General features: G+C 43.8%; 1 protein-coding gene across 5 annotated transcripts in view; it reads right to left on the bottom strand.

Moving 5' to 3' along the window:
• Positions 1–485: 485 nt before the first annotated feature.
• Positions 486–22,584, bottom strand: part of LOC138246148 (cytosolic phospholipase A2 gamma-like) — an 823,362-nt gene continuing 801,263 nt past the window's right edge. For all 5 annotated transcript variants that reach the window (XM_069200427.1, XM_069200426.1, XM_069200424.1 and 2 more), the window contains one exon: positions 486–3,821. In XM_069200427.1, coding sequence (XP_069056528.1) covers positions 3,670–3,821 — 152 coding nt within the window. In that variant the 3' untranslated portion in view covers positions 486–3,669. The remainder of the gene's footprint in view (positions 3,822–22,584) is intronic.

The following is a 22,584-nucleotide window of genomic DNA, read 5'->3' as shown; positions in this document are numbered from 1 at the left end:
TTCTGAAGGGGCAGAGAATCTCACTTTGTCAGGATTGTGCTTAGGAGGACTATGAATACAGATAGTGAATATTGCAAGTAAGTGACTAATCATGAAAGACTTGCAGTGTGTCTCTCTCAGTGCTGTGAATCCATAAGTGTTGGATGGATAAGATCTGAGTAATTTTAAGTTTTCAATGTGGAGCTCATCCAGTGAAAGATGAGATTGCCAATTGTTCTACACGAGAAGTACCCAGCATTATGTAGAATCTACAAGGTAGATGCACAGAGGCAACCCTTAAGGGTCTTGGTGGGCTGAGCAGAGACACCTTATATAGGAAAGTAATGAGGGGACAGCATTACTAACCACATTTATGTACCTTCTATACTGGTCTGAGGTGGGAGGAATGCGGGTAGGTGAAGAGATTCTCCATGTGTAATTGACTGAAATGGAATGTGTAGTTACTATATCAAAATGATTTGTTGTCTGGAAGAAAAGAGAAACCATTACATGTTTTCTTTAAATATATTTTATTGCATACTTCTGGCCACAGCATGTTAATTTAAAATAAATGATAAGAAGCAAAAGACATCTCAGCCACTGCGTGTGCATATCTGCTTTCCTGGACAGGGTTAATGCTATTTTTCTGTTAAATTTCTATTTGCTTAGTAGCATGAATATTTTGCATTTCAAACAACAATGTTGCAATGTACACAACAAATTTTTCTTGACATAGGCTGAACTATGCCTCAATTAGACCTCAAAACTAACTTGTATTTTAGAATAGCCAATGCTTCCATTTCCCATTGATACCGCACGCATCAAAATGTGTACTGATGCTTTGTGATGACAAGTTATTCTCGCAGAACTCCGGAGGAAGCCTATTGCTAATTTCAAAGCTCATCCACCCTTGACCTATTAATTCCACATGGCAACTAAATTTTAGGTAACTAGATTTGTACTTTTGTTTCCGATGACATTAGGGAAAAGTGAACTTCATTAATATTTATTTAGGGCGATAGTGCTAGGATGGTGGCACTATATAACGTATTACTTCTGTATTCTGATTCATCAATATATGATACATTTGCTCACCATATATTGACTGTGAGATTTCCATTTCGTTCTATGGTGAGTTTGTCTGTAAAAGCCGTTTTTTTTTTAGGCTCTTAGCTTCCCTTTCTCTCGGCCTCTTTTTGATTTTCTGCATGTTCAGGACTATTTTCTAATGTGCTCATGCTGCTAATTTCCTAGGAATGACTTATTATGCATTTGAGATTGTCTACGTGTTGGCCTTCTGTATTGCACTTTATAATATTCATTAATAAACCTTCATGGTTTCTAACTTACTGATCCCTTGTTCCTTTCTGAACCTCAAGTCGTATTAATTGATTGCTGTTTGAAATGCTATTTTGAATCCTATCTTTAGTTTAGGAGCTCATTATGTTGGAATGCATTGTTACAGTTTGTAGAACTGTGGTGGTGCATTGTGGAACTTGTTATTTGAGAGTGTGAATTTTTGTTGTGACATGAATATACTTTTGGTTATGCACGTTTGATTTTTATTGTTTGTTACTGCATTTGAATATTGTGATTTTGATGATTTGTCAATTTGGCGTTGCTTATTTATGTGATATGAAAGTTTGACATTTTTAGGAATTCTTTTGAGTATTTTGAATGATGAGTTTGTTGGTGTAGGTAAACAGATGTATCAAAATCGACAATGTGACAATGTACAGAACTATGCTTTTTTTGACATAGGCCTGATTTAGGTCTTAATTACTTCTTGTATTTTTTAATAACCAGTGTTTTTGTTTCTATTTGATACCGCATGCAGCGAAATGTGCACTGATGCTTTGTGATGACATGCTGTTCTCAAAAAACTCCAGAGGAAGTTTTTTTCTAATTCCTGCTCATTCACTGTAGACCTACTCCTTGATAAGGCTGCTGTTGTTTAAGTAACCAGATTTGTACTGTTGACTACAATCTGATTCGTTCAAAGTGGAGTTCATAATTATTGTTTTAGAGGGATAGTGCAAATATATGATGTATTAATTCTGTATTCTGATTCGTCAATGTGAGGTACAATTGATCACCTTATGCTGGCTGTGCAATTGCCAATGCTTTCTATGGTGATTTATTTGTCTATAAAAGCTTGTGGGCAGATTTAAGAAAAGTGGCACTGCACCCAGTGGAACGCCACTTTCCTTGCACCCCTTAGTGCCCCAATACCACCACCATGTGTGCGCTGTATTAAAAATACCGTGCACCATGGCACAGGGTAGGGGGCAGTAGCGTCTGATTTTTTGACAATATTGATGTACTGTTCCAGATTAGCACCAACATTTTGGCGCTAACACTGAACTCTACATATGGGCCCATTATAAACAATGGCGTGCCCCAAAATGGTGTAAAGAAATCTCGCCACATTAGTGATGCTAATGTGGTGATATAATGGCACAAGGGGCTCTCGGATCTGCCCCTGTGTTTCTAAGGCTCTGGGTTTCCCTTTCTCTGAGTTTCTACAGATGCTGCCTGAATTCTTATTGTTTTGCTGCATATTGTGGACTTAGACATGTTTCCAGATTTTGCTCATGCTGCTAATTCCATTGGGACTGATTTACAAGGCAGTTGAGATTATCTATATTTTTGCCTTCTATATTGCACTTTAATATTTATTAAATAACACTTCAACTTACTGATACCGAGATCCTTCTTGAGAATCAAGTTTTAATTGATTGCTATTGAGTTGCTGTTATGAATCTTATCTTTACTTTAAGGGCTAGTTTTCTAATCTATTCATGTGGACAACACCATCCCCGATCATTCATAGGTTTATCTCTATTGTGTCAAATGACACGGAGATGACATAAACAACAGTAATACACTAATGATAGCTACGGTCCCTGGCACTATTGCTAACAAAAGCATAACGTTTAGCATGCATTTTGGGAAGACTTTCTAGCACTAATGATTTAATCTTCCTAGCATTAATTTTATATAAACTCCCTAGCACAAATGTTGTGAACAGCATTCTCTAGTTTAATCACTTTGGGGCAGGCAGAATACAAACACAGACATTGTTAGGCATTGTCCTTGACAACATTCATTGCACTAATACTAGTCTCACTACCATATATTGTTCTTGGCAGCATCTCCGGGAACTAAGGATAGCAGAATTTCCTTGCATAATTCGTGTGTACTAATCTATCATGTGATGGCAGTCTCCACATCAGTGCTGTTTCAATCCTTGGATTCTGTTTATGATTTTAAACAGTACCGAATAAATACTTTATTAGGTCCTTTTCTAAAACCTAATACTTGATAGCCAATATATTCCACAAGCATACTTTAACATGACCACTTTAGCCTGCCAATTTTGTTTGATTTCTCCCAATGGGTCTCATTCAACTATCTAGGCAGCCATTTTGTTTAGCTATCCTGTAGTCCTGAAATAATGCGATAAGGCTCTTCAGTATATAATGCTGGAGTTAATTGGCCACAGCTAGGACAAAACAAATGGTGCAACATGTAAATAGTATTGCCTAAATGCTGTCAAGGACATTTACTGAGGGATGTGAAATGTTAATAGAGCAAAGCAAAAGAATCTGCTGTGACAAACATCTATGAGTGCTGAAAACGAGTACGCAGTTTGCTGACCAGTTTGGGAGCAGCCCCTATATTACTCTCTTATTTATTGACCAATTGCAGAAACTTGTTCCTTATTATGGCGGCAGAGATTCTGATGTTTTCACTTGCATATCCCCCGAGGGCATCAATTTCCTCCTTCAAATACTGGTTTCGTGCAACTATGTACTGGGCTATGAGCACCTTAATACCACCTGTGAACCAGAAAATAAATAAAAACGTGTTAGTATTAACATACTTTTGAGCTCATTACTCAAACAACTGAGCCCTGTCCTACAAATTTTTATGAACACATGTAAAAAATATAATTGATATCTGCAGTTAGGGAAATGGGTGAAAAAGCTGATCCTGGCAATGTAGCACCATTACCATACATAAATAGTACAGTCAGGACTACAATTTGCCATGATTAAAGGATGTTCTCTTGTAAAATTACATGACTGCAATGAGTAAACCTCATTTGAAAAGTAATAGTTCAAAAATCCCAACAGTCAGACAGGGTTATTCACAAAGGTAGCATACACCTGTGAGAAATGTACATGTTTTCTCTTAGACGTTTGAGTAACTTTACTACTTTTGGCTCTTCACAAAATCTAAATGAAAAGTTGCTCTAAAGTGTGGACTTGCATATCTCCTCTTCCTGAAATGAGTGGAGGCAAATGTAGGAGTAGAAATTACTACTACTAAAAAGAAACAGTATAAGTTCAGCACCACTCATGACCAACCACTGATATTGCACCAACCACCAGCCAAATAATAGTTGTAGAACTTAAAATACAACCCCATAGGAAATAATACCAATATAAATAAATAAAATAAATTTAATTTAAGGTTAACAGATCTAAAAATAAATGATAGTTTTTATTTAATTATGAAATATTTGAACAACATTTGAGAATAATTAAACTCCTTTTAATTAATTTATACATCAATTGTAATGATTATTAATACATTGTAAAATTATATTTTTGTTTTCTGTAATAATGTGTTTTATTAATTTAAAATTCAGAAAAAACAATTTTAATTTAATTTTAAATGAGTTAGTGACTGAATACAAAATTAAGTTAATCATGCTCTAGTGGTTTTTCTTTTGTTTTACTTTCAAAATAAATATATTGAATTCAATTACAATAATATTAAAGATAAAAGTACTTTACTAACTTATTATAAAGTTTAATAAACTTTTCAAACATTTTTCCTATATGATACTTAGATCATTACACAGATTGCAGTGCCTCTCTATAGTAAAGTATAGGGAAAAGTAAAACATTTTTACTCAAAAATATAAAAAAGAAAATTGAACAAAGCTTCCAAGTTCAAGGTAGCTTTAGTCAAAAAGTCACAAGATTAATTTGATCAGTTATTATAAATGGGCCACAAAACCTTGGTTGAAATTTGACAGACAAAGTAGGAACTGGGAGGAAATAAGAAAGCAGCCAACATTTCTCTCCAGCTGAAAATGAGAAAGAAATAGCTTTTGATCCATCTGTATACTGTCATAACTTTCAAATGGTGTTAACATTCTGTAACACATTGTTCATTCCTTCTCTGTTGATTCTGATATTCAGTTGCTGTAGGACTCAGGGAATCAACTCAAGGCTAGAACAACTATTGGAGGGAAACCTTCCATGCAAAAGAATGGTGAAATGCTGCCAAGACAACAAGAGGCATTTTTGCAGGAAAATTTGACCTTCAGTAAATTGGAAGCTCAATCATCTTGAGATGCAGTACAATAGCGCTATAGACGATGCTTCAAAAGTTGATTAGTTTGTTTTGATTGCCCATTCGCATGTGTATGATAACAAGAAGACAAAGCTTGTCCAACTCCCAACACCCTTCATAAATATGGATAGATATTAAGTACCTGTAAGTCACTGTCAAAGACGCAAAATATTAGACTAGAAGCACTGAGCCATCTCTTCTGCATTTAAAAAAAAAAAATGAGACATCTTTGAAAAAATCTCTACTGCTACCATTATCACAATATTCCTAACAGACGATGGAAGGTCTGTGTATAGACATTGTATACAAGCAACTAAGGGGCATATTTATACTCTCTTTGCACCGAATTAGTGTCATTTTTTATTACTCTAATTCGGTGCAAAACTAACTCCATATTTATACTTTGGTGCTAGACCCCAGTAGCACCAAATTTATGGAGTTAAAGTCATTTTTTGAAAGTGGAGACCTACCTTGCCTTAATGAGATGCAAGGTAGGCGTTACCGTGCAAAAAATGACTCTATGGCCTTAACGCCATATTTAGGGGCGTATTTATTCTCTGCGGCATATTTATTCTCTGTTTGCACCGAATGAGCGTCAATTATATTACTCTAATTCGGTGCAAATCTAACTCCATATGTATACTTTGGTGCTAGACCCATCTAGCACCAAGGCCCTGATTTATACTTTTTTGCACTGCATTAACGTCATTTATTGACGCAAAAGTGGCGCAAACTTACAAAATATTGGCCCTTATTTATACTTTTTGCTGCAAAACTGCACTAACTCAGTTTTGCACCAAAAAGATTAGCACCGGCTTGCACCATTTCTGTGCACCAGCCGGGCACCATATTTATGGAATGGTGCAAGCCGGTGCAAAGGGTAGGCTAGAGTTTTAAAAAAACTGGGGCTGGCAGTATAGAAGAAGAGAGTTTAGCACCAAAAAACGGCTTTAGGCAGGTTAGGGTAAGAAAAAAATATGACTCTAACCAGATTAGCTTCATTTTATGGTGCTAAACCTACCATGCCACATGACTCCTGCCTTAGAAAAGGCAGGAGTCATGCTCACCACCCCAATGGCCAACACAGAGGACAGGGGTCCCCTGGGCATGGCCATTGCACCCTGTGCCATGTATGGGGCCCATTTCAGGGCCACCTATGGCACTTTCAAAAATAAAATGCACTTACCTTTACTTACCTGGGAAGGGGTCCCCCATCCTCGCAGTCCCTCTAGTGTGGGTGGGGGTGCCCCTGGGGCCTAGGGAGGGCACCTCTGGGCTTATTCCATGGTGTTCCACCATGGAAATAGGCCCACAGGTCCCCTAACGCCTGCCCTGAACTTTGCCCTGTTTTTTGACCCCTCCCTTGCACCATTTTTGCATGGGAGTATAAATATGACGTTAAGGCCATAGAGTCATTTTTTGCACTGGAACGCCTACCTTGCACCTCATTAAGGCAAGGTAGGTTTCCACTTCCAATAAATGACTTTAACTTCATAAATTTGGCGCTAGACGGGTCTAGCACCAAAGTATAAATATGGAGTTAGTTTTGCACTGAATTAGAGTAAAAAAAAAATGATGCTAATTCAGTGCAAATAGAGTATAAATATGCCCCTTAGCGTAAAAAAATGATGCTAATCTGGTCAGAATCATTTATTTTGAGTCAAAAATGCCTAACATCATTTTTTTTAAGCTAGCCTACCCTTTGCACCGGCTTGCACAATTCCATAAATATGGTGCCCAGCTGGTGCTAGAAAATGGTGCAGGCCGGTGCAAAACTTTTTGGTGCAAAACTGCGTTAGTGCAGTTTTGCACCAAAAAGTATAAATAAGGCCCTAAGTAAGTAGAAACATATTCTTAGACATCAGAAAGAACAGATGGGCATCACAAAGACCTACATCTAAGTTAGCTTTAACTCCTTCATGGCTGGAAATGGCAAAATCATGACCCATCTTTAAACAACCGCCTGTAACCCTCTAATTGGTGCAAAGATACAGCTGATTATATCTAATAAGACCGTTTTGCAATTGAAGATTTTCCAACTTCTTCAGGCTAATCTGTTCTTCTGCAGCCCTAACCTTTTAACCCCTTCAATGCGGGCGTCGGCCACTGGCCGACGCCCACACTACTTCCCTGGTGCGGGTCACGACCAGTGGCCGACACCAGGGAGGGTGTTAATAAATCCTAGGGTGCGTCGCACCCAAGGATTTTAATTTTTTTTTCTAGCCGCGGGAGACACAGAAGCTTTCCCCTTTCTTACGAGGCCTTCTGAAACTGTTTCCTGGCCCCCGATCGCAGCACAGTTCAGAAGGCCTCGTAAGAAAGGGGAGAGTATCCCCTTTCTTACGAGGCCTTCTGAAAGTGTTTCCTGGCCCCCCGATCGCAGCACAGCTGTGATCGGGGTGCCAGGAAACCTGAAAGTGTTTCCTGGCCCCCGATCGCAGCACAGACTCTCCCCTTTCTTACGAGGCCTTCTGAAACTTTTTCCTGGCCACCGATCGCAGCACAGTTCAGAAGGCCTCGTAAGAAAGGGGAGAGTATCCCCTTTCTTACGAGGCCTTCTGAAAGTGTTTCCTGGCCCCCGATCGCAGCTGTGCTGCGATCGGGGGCCAGGAAACACCACTAGATGCCAGGGATTTCACTTGGGGGGTCAGCCCCCTCGGAAAAGGGGCCAGCCCCCCGCCCCCGGGGGCATATTTTTTTTTTTTTAAAGGTAGGTGCGCCCAGGTGAAATTTTTTTTTTTTTCACAAAAAAAAAAAGAAAAAAGAATTCAAGGACAGGGGGTCGCCCGTGGGCAGGGCGACCCCCTGTGGGGGCAATATTTTTTTTTAGATGTTGTAGGGTTTCCCTGGGGGCCATTTTGGCCCCCAAGGAAACCATACAACAACTAAAAAAAAATAGATCTATATATAGATCTATATATATAGATATATCTATGTAGATATATATATGTACATGGATATATCTATAGATGTATCTATGTAGATAGATATATATAGAGAGATAGATCTATATATATCAATCAGTCAATCAAAGAGATTTATAAAGCACGCTACTCACGCGTGAGGGTCTCAAGGCACTGGAGGGGGATGGGGGGAGGGAAAGGGGCTGGGAGGTTCACTGTTCGAAAATGCCAGGTTTTGAGGCCCTTCGTGAAAAGAAGTAGGTTTTGGGTCTTGCGAAGGTGGGTTGGGAGGGCGTTCCAGGTTTTGGGTGCAAGGTAGGAGAAGGATCTGCCCCCGGTGGTGGTGTGTTTGATGCGGGGGACAGAGGCGAGAGAGAGGTCAGCTGAGCGGAGGTTTCGTGTGGGGGTGTGGAAGGTGACTCTCGTTGAGGTAGGCAGGGCCTGTGTTGTGGAGTGATTTGTGTGCGAGGATGAGGATCTTGAAGGTGATCCTTTTGTCAATGGGGAGCCAGTGGAGGGATTTGAGGTGTGGAGAGATGTGTTTGGTTCGGGGGAGGTCGAGGATGAGTCGTGCTGCTGAGTTCTGGATGCGTGTAGTTTGCGCTTGAGTTTTAGAGTGGTGCCGGCGTAGAGGGCGTTTCCTTAATCAAGTCTGCTGCTGAGGAGTGCGTGAGTGACAGTTTTTCTGGTCTCTGTGGGGATCCATTTGAATGGGTTTTTTCAGTATACAGAGTGTGTTGAAGCATGAGGAGGTGAGAGCGTTGATTTGTTGGGTCATCGAGAGGTAGGAGTTTAGGATGATGCCGAGGTTGCGTGCGTGGTTGGCGGGGGTGGTGCAGGGCCTAGCGTGGTGGGCCACCATGAGGGGTCCCAGGTGTTTTTGTGTGGGCCAAAGAGGATTATTTCGGTTTTGCTTGAGTTGAGTTTCAGGTGGTTGGCTGTCATATATATATCACTTTTGTCAATATGTGTGTGGTTTCCCTGGGGGGAAAAGGGTCAGACTTGTCTAGTGGCAGTTTTAGTGCCATAAAGAAGCGCAGAAGGTTTAGATGCCTACTGCAAAGAGCAAATCTGTATTTTAAGTAAATAGCTGAGTACATTAGTAAAGTCAGCCATTACCTGCGCTATAATACCAATGAAATGTATGTGCGGGGTGGAGGGCGGCTATGGAGAGATGAAGGGCACTTTTGCTGGGTGGTAATGAGGGAATCCGAGGAGGAGGGAGTGGGAGCACCAATAATGATTGTTGGACTGGGCGCAGGAGGTGCTAAAGACTGTGACGAATGGTATGTGACAAGGTGTTTTTTGAGTGTCTTGAAAGAACGTGCAGATTGAGGGAAGAAGCGCAGGTAAGGTGGCCTCTACTGTTGCACGTATCTCACACACACCATCGATTTTGTGACTGTCTACATAGGCTAGTGTTTTAGAGCAACAGTTTAGCCAATAGCAGAGATGGCATCTTGATGGATGACTGCTGCCTGCTCTCTGGTTATAGAGGACCGCTCTGACATAGGATCAGAGACTGAGACATCATACTGAGACAGCATCTCAGGGATAGGACAATGGCGCAGACTCTGGGAGTGATTTTTCAGTCGGAGGAGTCCTATTCGATAACTCCTCTTCCAGTACATTATGAGGGAGGTGATGAGGACAGTCCTGCTGTCCCTTCGCAAGCTGTTTGTGCAACTGGGTAATAGTGGGTTAGCCCAACCCAGAGAGCAGGTGAATGCGGCGGCAAGCAGAGAGAGAGAGAGTGCTCTCTTGGGAGCTCCCCAATTTAGTTCAGCCCCAAATTCCACCAAATCGTATTGTGGAGACATCAAAATTATCTATGGCAATACAAACTGGTTTTGTAAGGCAGGCACCTGTGTTTTTGGTCCTGGGTTCGGCGGCCATATAGAGAAACACACTAAACCCAAACATTTCTGGAAACTACACATTCGGGGGAGTCCACTGAAGTGTGACTTGTATGGGTTCCCCAAAGTTTTCTTACCCAGAATACCCTGCAAAGCTGAAATGTTGAATAAAAACTCTATTTTTCTCGCATTTCTGTCACACAAACTACAGGAATATGCTGGGATCCACAAAATTCCAACCACCAAGTGACTCCTCACCTGTCCTGATAAAAACACTACCCCACTTGAGTGCCTACATCTAGTGCCTGCGTCAGGAATGGATCACCCCAGGGTCAACAGCTGCCTCATGTAAGGACCAACATTGACCGTTGTGTGATCTATTCCTGTCGCGGGAACCAGGCCTACCCACACAAGTGAGGTATCATTTTTATCGGGAGACTTGGGGGAACGCTGGGTGGAAGGAAATTTGTGGCTCCTCTCAGATTCCAGAACTTTCTGTCACCGAAATGTGAGGAAAACGTGTTATTTTAGCCACATTTTGAGGTTTGCAAAGGATTCTGGGTAACAGAACCTGGTCAGAGCCCCACAAGTCACCTCATCTTGGATTCCCCTGGGTTTCTAGTTTTCAAAAATGCACTGGTTTGCTAGATTTCCCCAGGTGCCGGGTGAGCTAGAGGCCAAAATCCACAGGTAGGGACTGTTTTCTATGAAAAAATGTGATGTGTCCACGTTGTGTTTTGGGGCATTTCCTGTTGCGGGCGCTAGGCCTACCCACACAAGTGAGGTATCATTTTTATCGGGAGACTTGGGGAACGCTGGGTGGAAGGAAATTTGTGGCTCCTCTCAGATTCCAGAACTTTCTGTCACTGAAATGTGAGGAAAACTTGTTTTTTTAGCCACTTTTTGAAGTTTGCAAAGGATTCTAGGTAACAGAACCTGGTCAGAGCCCCACAAGTCACCCCAACTTGGACTCCCCCAGGTCTCTAGTTTAAAAAAATGCACGGTTTGGTAGGTTTCCCTAGGTGCCGACTGAGCTAGCGGCCAAAATGTACAGGCAGGCACTTTGCAAAAAACAGCTGTGTTTTCTGTCAAAAAATGGGATGTGTCCACGTTGTGTTTTGGGGCATTTCCTGTCGCAGGCGCTAGGCCTACCCACACAAGTGAGGTATCATTTTTATCGGGAGCCTTGGGGGAACTCTGGGTGGAAGGAAATTTGTGGCTCCTCTCAGATTCCAGAACTTTCTGTCACCGAAATGTGAGGAAAACATGTTTTTTTAGCCACTTTTTGAGGTTTGCAAAGGATTCTGTGTAACAGAACCTGGTCAGAGCCCCACAAGTCACCCCATCTTGGATTCCCCTAGGTCTCTAGTTTTCAAAAATGCACAGGTTTGGTAGGTTTCCCTAGGTGCCGGCTAAGCTAGAGGCCAAAATCTACAGGCAGGCACTTTGCAAAAAACAGCTGTGTTTTCTGTCAAAAAATGGGATGCGTCCATGTTGTGTTTTGGGGCATTTCCTGTCGCGGGCGCTAGGCCTACCCACACAAGTGAGGTATCATTTTTATCGGGAGACTTGGGGGAACGCTGGGTGGAAGGAAATGTGTGTCTCCTCTCAGATTCCAGAACTTTCTGTCACCGAAATGTGAGGAAAACGTGTTTTTTTAGCCACATGTTGAGATTTGCAAAGGATTCTGGGTAACAGAACCTGGTCAGAGCCCCACAAGTCAACCCATCTTGGATTCCCCTAGGTCTTTAGTTTTCGAAAATGCACAGGTTTGGTAGGTTTCCCTAGGTGCCGGCTGAGCTAGAGGCCAAAATCTACAGGCAGGCACTTTGCAAAAAACAGCTGTGTTTTCTGTCAAAAAATGGGATGTGTCCATGTTGTGTTTTGGGGCATTCCCTGTCGCGGGCGCTAGGCCTACCCACACAAGTGAGGTATCATTTTTATCGGGAGACTTGGGGGAACGCTGGGTGGAAGGAAATTTGTGGCTCCTCTCAGATTTTAGAACTTTCTGTCACTGAAATGTGAGGAAAACTTGTTTTTTTAGCAACGTTTTGAGGTTTGCAAAGGATTCTGGGTAACAGAACCTGGTCAGAGCCCCACAAGTCACCCCATCTTGGATTGCCCTAGGTCTCTAGTTTTAAAAAATGCACAGGTTTGGTAGGTTTCCCTATGTGCCGGCTGAGCTAAAGGCCAAAATCTACAGGTAGGCACTTTGCAAAAAACAGCTCTGTATTCTGTCAAAAAATTTGATGTGTCCACGTTGTGTTTTGGGGCATTTCCTGTCGCGGGTGCTAGGCCTACCCACACAAGTGCGGTATCATTTTTATCGGGAGACTTGGGGGAACGCTGGGTGGAAGGAAATTTGTGGCTTCTCTCAGATTCCAGAACTTTCTGTCACCGAAATGATAGGAAAACGTGTTTTTTTAGCCTCATTTTGAGGTTTGCAAAGGATTCTGGGTAACAGAACCTGGTCAGAGCCCCACAAGTCACCCCATCTTGGATTCCCCTAGGTCTCTAGTTTTCAAAAATGCATAGGGTTGGTAGGTTTACCTAGGTGCCGGCTGAGCTAGAGGCCAAAATCCACAGCTAGGCACTTTGCAAAAAACAGCTCTGTTTTCTGTCAAAAAAATGGGATGTGTCCACGTTGTGTTTTGGGACATTTCCTGTCGCGGGCGCTAGGCCTACCCACACAAGTGAGGTATCATTTTTATCGGGAGACTTGGGGGAACATAGAATAGCAAAACAAGTGTTATTGCCCCTTATCTTTCTCTACATTTTTTCCTTCCAAATATAAGAGAGTTTGTAAAAAAGACGTCTATTTGAGAAATGCCCTGCAATTCACGTGCTAGTATGGACACCCCGGAATTCAGAGATGTGCAAATAACCACTGCTCCTCAAAATCTTATCTTGAGCCCATTTTGGAAATGCAAAGGTTTTCTTGATACCTATTTTTCACTCTTCATATTTCAGCAAATGAATTGCTGTATACCCAGTATAGAATGAAAACCAACTGCAGGGTGCAGCTCATTTATTGGCTCTGGGTACCTAGGGTTCTTGATGAACCTACAAGCCCTTTATATCCCCGCAACCAGAAGAGTCCAGCAGACAAAACGTTATATTGTTTTCAGAAATCTGACATCGCAGGAAAAAGTTACAGAGTAAAACATAAAGAAAAATGGCTGTTGTTTTCAGCTCAATTTCAATATTTATTTATTTCAGCTGTTATTTTCAGTAGGAAAACCTTGTAGGATCTACACAAATGACCCCTTGCTGAATTCAGAATGTTGTCTAGTTTTCAGAAATGTTTAGCTTTCCAGGATCTAGCATTGGTTTCACACCCATTCCTGTCACTAACTGGAAGGAGGCTGAAAGCACCAAAAATAGTACAAATGGGGTATGTCCCAGTAAAATGCCAAATTTGTGTTGAAAAATTTGGTTTTCTGATTCAAGTCTGCCCGTTCCTGAAAGGTGGGAAGCTAGTGATTTCAGTACCAGAAACCCTTTGTTGATGGCATTTTCAGGGAAAAAACCACAAGCCTTTTTCGTCAGTCCTTTTTCCCATTTTTTTGGAAAAAACGAAATTCTCACTGTATTTTGGCTATTTTCTTGGTCTCCTCCAGGGGAAACCACAATCTCTGGGTACCATTAGAATCCCTAGGATGTTGGAAAAAAAGGACGCAAATTTTGCGTGGATAGCTTATGTGTACAAAAAGTTATGAAGGCCTAAGCGCGTACTACCCCAAATAGCCAAATAAGGGCTCAGCACTGGGGGGGTGGGGGGGAAGGCCCAGCAGCTAAGAGGTTAAAGGAAGACTGAGCTATTGAAATGACACATTGTAGAGGAATAACCAGCTGTACAAAAATAAGTGCTGATTCTGGATATTAATAGGATAAGCCATTCAAAAACACAATCCTTGAATCAGGAATGTATGTGATGATGAAATCATACCGTGATAAAAATCAAATTGTGCTTGACAGCTTCTCTGCCATTGGAGAATTCTCAAACATTCTGATGGTCAGTTCAAAGATCAAGTGGTTTCTTAATGTCCCTCAAAAAACGACTCTATTCAGTACAAGCCATCTTGATAGCCAGAAGCTCTCGTTCAAACACTGAATAATTTCACTCTGAATGAAAATATGCAACATAGCATACAAGGTATTCCTTCCATTCACCTTTCAATTTCTGTAATGTGACCAAATCAACAGCTCTGTCTAAGGTATCTTTTTCCATTATTACATTCTTTGAGATAATTAGATGACTCAAGTGATATGTCTGAACAAATATGCATTATTATCCAGACAAAAAACCTTTTTCCTGCGCTCCTTCTTTAACATATGAATAATAAAGCCAGTTACATCACCAAAATCATACTTAAACAATGTATAAATCCAAGAAAGCTTCGATTCACTTCAGAACTTGTAGAAGATGGCCAATCTAAAAAAGATGATACCTTATGTAGATCCATAGTGAGGTTGGAGATACTTAATCTAATGCCAAGGTATTACATGCTCTCTTGAAGTGAAAGGTAATTGTTTGTCTACGCTTGGTATATGAGGTGATTGTAGTGACACAGGAAAGATGTTTTGTACACAGAAACTGTGTGGTGGAAGACACCTGGCCTACACTGCAGAAGAATCTGGTGGCATTGGAAGAAGACCAAATATGAAAAATTGGACTACAAGTGCCAGAAGGCTTAGATGATCTGCCTTCTTGGGTGGGTCTCACAAAAAAAGGACCACACCCATTGCACTTGTGCTCAGTATTCAAAACCTTTCCATGGGGGAGGACCTATGCAAGGAGAAGAACACATAAGGAATTACCAGCAGCCAGGTAAAAAGCTTCAGTAGTTACGCATCTGTGGAGCATCAAACATTTACAATACATTTGACTAGCCTGGAGCAAGGAGACATTTCCAGAATTTAAAAGACAAAAAACATCTTGCACCAGGTTTTATGATGCATCTCTTGTTTGTTCGATGATATAATTTTTCTAAGACAATATTTTAATGTTCAATTAGACCGGGGTAAAATTTAAATTATGCCAGCATAATTGAGTATATTTGAGAACTTCCTCTTATACTTCCTATGCCAAATTCACCAAACTGCACCATTACGCCATTCGAGGTAATGGCACAGTTCACTGTAAAAATGTACTGCAAATGAACAGGAATAACACAACACTAGTGGCCGTCGTTGGCAGTGCTTTTATTTAATTTGCCTTGCGCCGAAAATAGATGGGAGGGCATATTTCAAGCTAAAAATTGGCACAAAATGAGACATTTTTATTTCACATAATTTTGCATAATTTCAAATAATGTTTGTGTATTTTCATGTGATAACACTCAAGCAACTCTACTTTGAATCCTGTGTCAGAGTGATTTATGCTTCATTGTTTTGTCAAGAAGAAAAACATTATTTTCAGCCAGTGAAGATATCAGTTTTTTTGTCAGCCAGATCTATGCTTAATTAGATTTTTTTATAATTTTTTTATATAAACATTCGAAAGTTTACAGATCCATAGTTCAACATTATCAGTACATCACAAAGAGATAAAACAGCATAATGACATTATCACTATAAACCTTCCCTATAGACTCCCCATCATTGCTACTGTTTTTCTCACCATATCTTTCCTATACTGAACAGAGAGGCCATACCATGTTCAATGTCTAGATCAAGGCCTGCTAGATCAGTTTATGCCTGGACTAGTGGCTCACTGGATCCAGGCCTTTGGAAGGTTTCCCACTCACACTCAACACTTAATGCATCCATGCGCCTGTATGTGTATCCTGTCTACCCACCCAAATTCTCTCACCCCTCAGTGCCAGTACCCCATTAAAGTTGTCGGGAATGCCCAGCATATCATTTCCAGTCATCCCCCCTCTCCCGACCCCACCGGTGCATATATTAGATATGTCAACTCTCGTCTCCCATGCAGCCAAGTCTTTTTACAATGTTTCATCCCACTGTACATGCTTCATCCTCACCTCTTCTGCCACGGTCAATTTTAGCATATCGTGGAGCCCTTCGTATCTAGGTGGCCCTTTACTTAGTCATTTAATGGCAATACGGCATTTTGCCAATAAGAGTCCTAATAAAACAAACTTATGACTATGTTTCTTTCCCTTAGGCACCGGGACCAGCCCCAGCAAGAGAGTTTGAGGTGCAAATGTTATTATCTAACATGTGGCTCTCTCAAGGTGCATTACTATGGCCCTCATTCTGACCTTGGCGGTCTTTTCGCAAGACCGCCGAGTTACCGCCGCGGTAAAGACCGCCGACCGCGGCGGTATGCCGCTGCGCGTATTCCGACCGCTGGGAGCGTTCCGCCGGAATACCGCCAGCAGCCACACTGGCGGTCGGCGGGAAAGTGGAGACTGGTCAACCTCCACCGCCACGCCAGCAGAACACCGCCCCCAGAATTACGACCCACATTTCTGTGTGGCGGTCTTCTGTTGGCGGTCTTCTGTTGGCGGTCACGTCCCTATGGCTCCCGTCGCCTCCCGGAGGACCAACGCACAAGGTAAGTTGATCGTCTGTGAGGGGAGGGGGTGGGGGGGTGTTGTGTGATGTGTGCGTGCATGGGGGTGTGCGTGTGAGTGTGTAGAGGGGGTGTGTGAGTGCGTGCATGCGGGCGGGGAGTGCTGCTGTGCCTATGGGCAATGTGTGTAGTTCGGCGGGTGCGCATGTCGGCATGTATGTGTGCGGGTATGTGTCCCCGTTGTGTATGTGTGTGTGTAGGGGGTGTGTATATGTGCATGTTGGGGGTGTGTGCATGTCGGGGTGCGTGTATGTGCATGTCGGGGTGGGGGTGGGGAGGGGGTTCGTACCACCTCTGGGGGGTGGCAGGGGGGTGGAGGGTGTGGGGGGAGGACTCGGGGGGGCAGTGGGGGGTGGGGGAGACCCCTATCAGTGCCAGGGAAGGAATTCCCTGGCCCCAATAGTTCCTACCGCCATGGTTCGCATGGCGGTTCCCGACCGCCAGAAACCGCGGCGGTAAGCAGGGTCATGATACCGTTGGCGGTCTTGGGTCGACCGCCGGACCGGAGTGCGCAGACTCCAGCCCGTCGGTCATGACCGCCGTGGCTGTCGGAGTGGGGAAGTGGCGGTCGGTCGCGGCGGTGACCGCCGCGGTCAGAATGCCATTTTTAATACCGCCGGTCTGTTCGCGGTCCGACCGCCGCCTCTCCGCCGACCGCCAAGGTCAGAATGAGGGCCTATGTCTCTCCAGTAAAGTGATAGGAATGGACATTGCGAGGCAATATCTATAAAATCTGCTTCTGGGCCATCGCAATGAGGGCAATTACCTGGCCGGGTAGGATAGATTTGATGTAAGGTTGCTGGGTCTAATTATGCTCAGTGTGTGAAAATATACTCTATGAGTTTAAACTGCATGTTTGAACTCACCATTTTAGCTCCCTCTTGAACTTTCTCCCATTCATGTCAGTCAGCAGGACTCCCAGTGTGTATTCCCATTTCGCCAGAGCCTCAGTTACTAGCCTGAGGATGTTCTCTCGTAGTGCCCTATAAATATGTGATATCAGTCTGGGTCTCCATCATATCTAGCAACCAAGTCAGGGTGTGCAAAATTGGTGGCTCCTCCAGGAAGCAAGGCCTCAGTGATGGCAATGTTGCTGATATTTTAGAGTACTGTAGATATTGTTCTGTGCCCAGCCCAAAAGAGTTAATAGTTTCATCCTGTGTGAGAAATTGCCCACCCCAATACAAATCTTCTGAAATGTTGCAACCGGCTTCTTTCCATTTTTTTAATTAACATTGATTCCGCAATCCTAACAAATTGCTTTATATCCAACAGTGGAATATCTCTCGTTTACGGGATCCATTGTAACACATGGCCTACCGTCCGTGTCCATAGCCTGCATACATGTTGCACCAAGAAGGGCACATCTTGCTGCAGCTGTGTGCCAGTCATGAGCAATGCAGATAGTGACTCTTCTCCGTACGTGCTTCTTTGAATTCTTTTCTCCCAATTATGTCATCTATCCAGCAAATTAACCACATGTTGTAAGTGTGATACCAGATAGTAGAGTTCCAGGTTTGGAAGTTCAATCCCAGCCTGCTCCTACGTCTTTTTAAGCATAGCGAGGATCACCCTCTTTCTCTTATTGGCCCAGACTAAGTCCAATATCAGTCTGTCCACTTGTATGAAATATCGTTTGGGGATTTCATAGAATGTATTTTGCAGTTCATGCAGATATCTAAGAAGTACCACAATTTTTACAATAGCATCCCTTCTCCTTATTGATACGGGGAGCTCTCTCCAGAATTGGATTGATTCCTTTATCCCCTCTAGCACCATTTTGAGGTAGGCAAACTTACTTTCTGTGTGGGCCTGTCTTATTCCAAAATACCTAATTCCCTCTGTACCCCAGGTAAGACCCACTAGTGGAAGGGAGTTCAATCACCTCCCAGCTAGGGAGCCCAATAGAATCAGGTGTGACTTTTGAGGACTTACCCTCAACCCTGACTATTCCTCAAAGAGATGCAGGGTATTCAAAAGAATAGGAATCGAGTAATCAGGGTTACGCATATATACCATGGTGTTGTCTGCATGGAGGGAAATCACGTGTGTTCTCCCCTATCTGGATTGCTCAGAGTACCAGTACTCTGTGTAGTAGCACCACCATGGGGTCTATTGTGATGGCAAATAATAGAGGCAACAGGGGGCATGAGAGGGAATCAGCTGGATTCTATTCAACACTAGGATGCCCGTGTGTACTTAGGTAACTGGTTCCATAAACAGTAACTTGACTCATGCAATGTATTGTGGTCCAAGTCCCATCTTCTCTGCAATGTTGAGCAGGGTTAGGGCATAAGGGTCCTCCTTCTTGGCCGAAGCATGGTAAACATGGGCCAGCCGGCGCACATTATACATTATACTATGGAGTAGTATAAAACCACACTATTTGGTGTGGATGAGCACTGGTAGGCATGGGCAGTGCAGCCCCCCCCTGTGGCCACTGGCACTGGTCCCCACCATGAGAAGACTGGTAGAAAGCTGAGTTGTAATCAGCCAGGTGGCACTGAACTCAGCACCTCCCTGACTGAGTACAACTCAGACCGCCATCACCCCATCAGGAACCACGTTCCCGGCAGGGACGGTGGTTCACTGGCGGATCTGCCCGCCATGGTTGTAATGTGATGGTCGGACCGCATACTTGCGGCGGTCAACCGTCACTGCAAGGCTGATGGTTCTTGGACCGCCCGCCTTGTAATTAGTCCCTAAGTCTTGATGGTCGTGTGCCTATGTCGCTAAGGGTCCATCAGTGCTAGTGCATATAAAAGGTATGCTAACTGTCCAGTCATATTTGGTTTCATGTGCACCCTCGCTCCCCATCTATGACACAGTTGCAGTCTCCTGCTAGGGTTATGTCTGCTATCAGACATGGCACCGCCAACTTAATCAACTTACTGTAGAAGGTCCCACTGTGTATATTTGGAGTGAGATATTTATTAGGCACATCCCTCTCCTGTCTAATTTCCAAAACAGAATCACATACTTCCCCTCCGGGTCTAATACATGTCCTCAATCCTGAAAAAAAACACCCAGGGCCACCCATATTAAGGCACCTCTAGCAAACCCAGAGTACAATGTAGCATACATTTGACCTTCTCATTGCCTCTGGAGACTTGGAATACAGTTCACTCATACATGCGTCTCTTGAGAAAAGGCTATCAAAATGTGCTGCGTACATGCGGAAGCGTCTTCAACCAGGCTAGACCTCTCACGTTCCATGATAGCAATTTAAATGTATCTTCCATTCTTGAACATCCTTGTCAGGCCCAACTCCTCTCTCCTGGCCCTCCCCTTCTCCGCTTGCATCCAACACACATGGCCCCATCACAGAAGGCTTTTTGACTTCCACCATGATGATCAGATCAGTGTAAATCACCTTGAAACAGCACAACCGTGAAACTGAAACATTTCCCCAATACCCCCCTTGGGCAGTGAAGCTAGCTCCTCCCCCCCGAAAACTCAGCAACCCAGCAATTAGCAGGACTGGTCCCATCACCTGAACTGAACCCTTCCTTCCAGATTACAACTCAAAGTAGAATAGAACACTTCTCCTCTTAATATCGTACAGTTGCAGAGCACTCTAGCATCCTCCTCACACCTGTACCCTTGTAGTCTGGGGCTTCTGCCAGCCCCACATAGATTCTCTGTTTTTACAGCTGCATCATAAGTTATCCAAAATGCACAAATAAAGGAAGTGTTTCTCTCTTTATCTAATATGCTAAGTAGTTGTCTCCATGATGTGAGTCCATCTAGGCAGCAGGTCCCATGGACCCCACCGTCACCCATCTTTTATACTAATTTTACCAGAAAGCTCAGTGTCAGTTCTGTTGTTGCTCCCAGTTCCTCTAGATATAGCGTTGTTCTCAAAGGGTCCAGTCATCATTGTTGTCCATACCTGAACCTGTATTACTTCATCTTTCAGATAATGGGTCACAGTAGTTAGTTGGTGCAGGTGTCTGCGTAAGGGTTCCAGCAAATCTTACTAGGATGCTTCCCGACAGCCCAGCGGAGCACGCCTCCCTGTCACTTTTTGATCTCCTCAATTGCCTGATCAAGTGTCTGTGCCTGCTCGGAGCCGCACCCGCCCCAGACATCAAAGCAGACCACAGTGCACATGCCTCCAGCTCCACCCGGTCACTTGCCTCTGCGGCATCAAGGAAATAAAATACAGTGTTGCTGTGTACCATGCTCAATTTCACCAGGAATACCAGACTATATCACAGGTCGAATGCTCTCAGACACTACTTGACTTCCAGAAAAGTTTTTTGTTCATTTTGAACTTGAGGGTAGTCAGAAAAACGTAGGATGGTTTGTACCTTAAAGTGTAATTGTCCATGCAGGCGTACATGTCGGAGGATAGCACCCCGGTCCCTATAGTTAAATATATGGGAAATTATTGCTCATGGAGGTGCCCCTGGGTGCGGAAAGGGGACTAAGGACCTCATTCCAACCCTGGCGGTCAGTGTTAAAGCGGCGGTAATACAGCCAACAGGGTGTCGGAAAAAAAATGGAATCACGACCGTTGCGGAAACCGCCAACATAGACAGCCACTTTAACACTCCGACCGCCACGGTGGTAGAAACAAACACCGCGGCAGTCACCGCCAACAGACAGGCGGAGGACAAAGTACCGCCCACCGTATCACAACAGGCCTATTCGCCACCTTTTCCGGGGTGGAACCAAAGCTATCAAATGCATGGTGGAAACAGTACACAGAAGGGAAACCACTCACCTCTCGACACCCAACGAGGAACCTGGACACCATGGAGCCTGAACTATAAGTACTGCCTATGCTGGTCTTCCTCCTGCTCTATCAGGAGCAGGACAGACACCGTTGACACCGTTGACGACCACGGTGAGTACTAGACCTACAACACAGGGAGGGGGGAGAAAAAAGAGAGTGACACACACACTCAACACGTAATACCCCCACCCCCACCCTCACCCACAACAACATACACACAAATACATGCAGAAACATTACATATACACCCCCCACCCCCTGGACAAAATTAAATGATTGTAACAATAGTAATCATGAAAAATCTGATAGTGAAAGTTCAAAATTCAGTATATATAAATATGTACACCAACTACACAAGTCCGGATAGTGTACCAATCATTGTCTGTGGACCACTGGTCCCAAAATGCATGGGGGAAGCTCACTCAAGATACCTGACTCGAAATGGAGAGAACACTGCAGGGGCATCAGATCGAAATGAAACAGGCACCTCAGGGGGAACGGAAGGGGGGGCACCTCAGCCGGATGAACGCATGACGCCACTTCTGCATGAGGGGGCTCCATGCCCAGTGCTGTATCCTGGGGAGTGCAAAGCCACAGTCTCTCAAGTCTCTCCAGTGGGTGGTTTGCCCACTACTTTATCCTGGAGAGTGCAAAGCCACAGTCTCTCAAGTCTCTCGAGTGGGTGGTTTGCCCAGTGCTTTATCCTGGGGAGTGCAAAGCCACAGTCTCTCAAGTGGATAACAGTCTCCACTGGTTGTGGAGGGGGCCTGGTGCCCAGAGTACTTCATCTTGCCATGGACTGAGGTAGTGGATGTCATTCTTCACTGGTTCTGGAGGGGGCATGGTGCCCAGAGTGCTTCATCCTGCCAAGGACTGAGGTATTGAATGTCCTTATCTACTGGTTCTGGAGGGGGCCTGGTGCCCAGAGTGCTTTATCCTGCCAAGGACTGAGGTAGTGGATGTCATTCTCCACTGGTTCTGGAGGGGGCCTTGTGCCCAGAGTGCTTCATCCTGCCAAGGACTGAGGTAGTGGATGTCATTCTCCACTGGTTCTGGAGGGGCATGGTGCCCAGAGGGCTCCACATGCAGTGTGGCCGGTCCCATTCCCTCACCTGAGTGTGTGTGCCACGAGATTGCCTAAGAACAGGTAGCATGATATGCCATGAAGGCAGAGACATACGCCACACTGCTGCG

This window comes from Pleurodeles waltl, chromosome 7, assembly GCF_031143425.1.
Source record: "Pleurodeles waltl isolate 20211129_DDA chromosome 7, aPleWal1.hap1.20221129, whole genome shotgun sequence".
NCBI classification, from domain to species: Eukaryota; Metazoa; Chordata; class Amphibia; order Caudata; family Salamandridae; genus Pleurodeles; species Pleurodeles waltl.
This window is presented reverse-complemented; position numbering and strand designations above follow the sequence as displayed.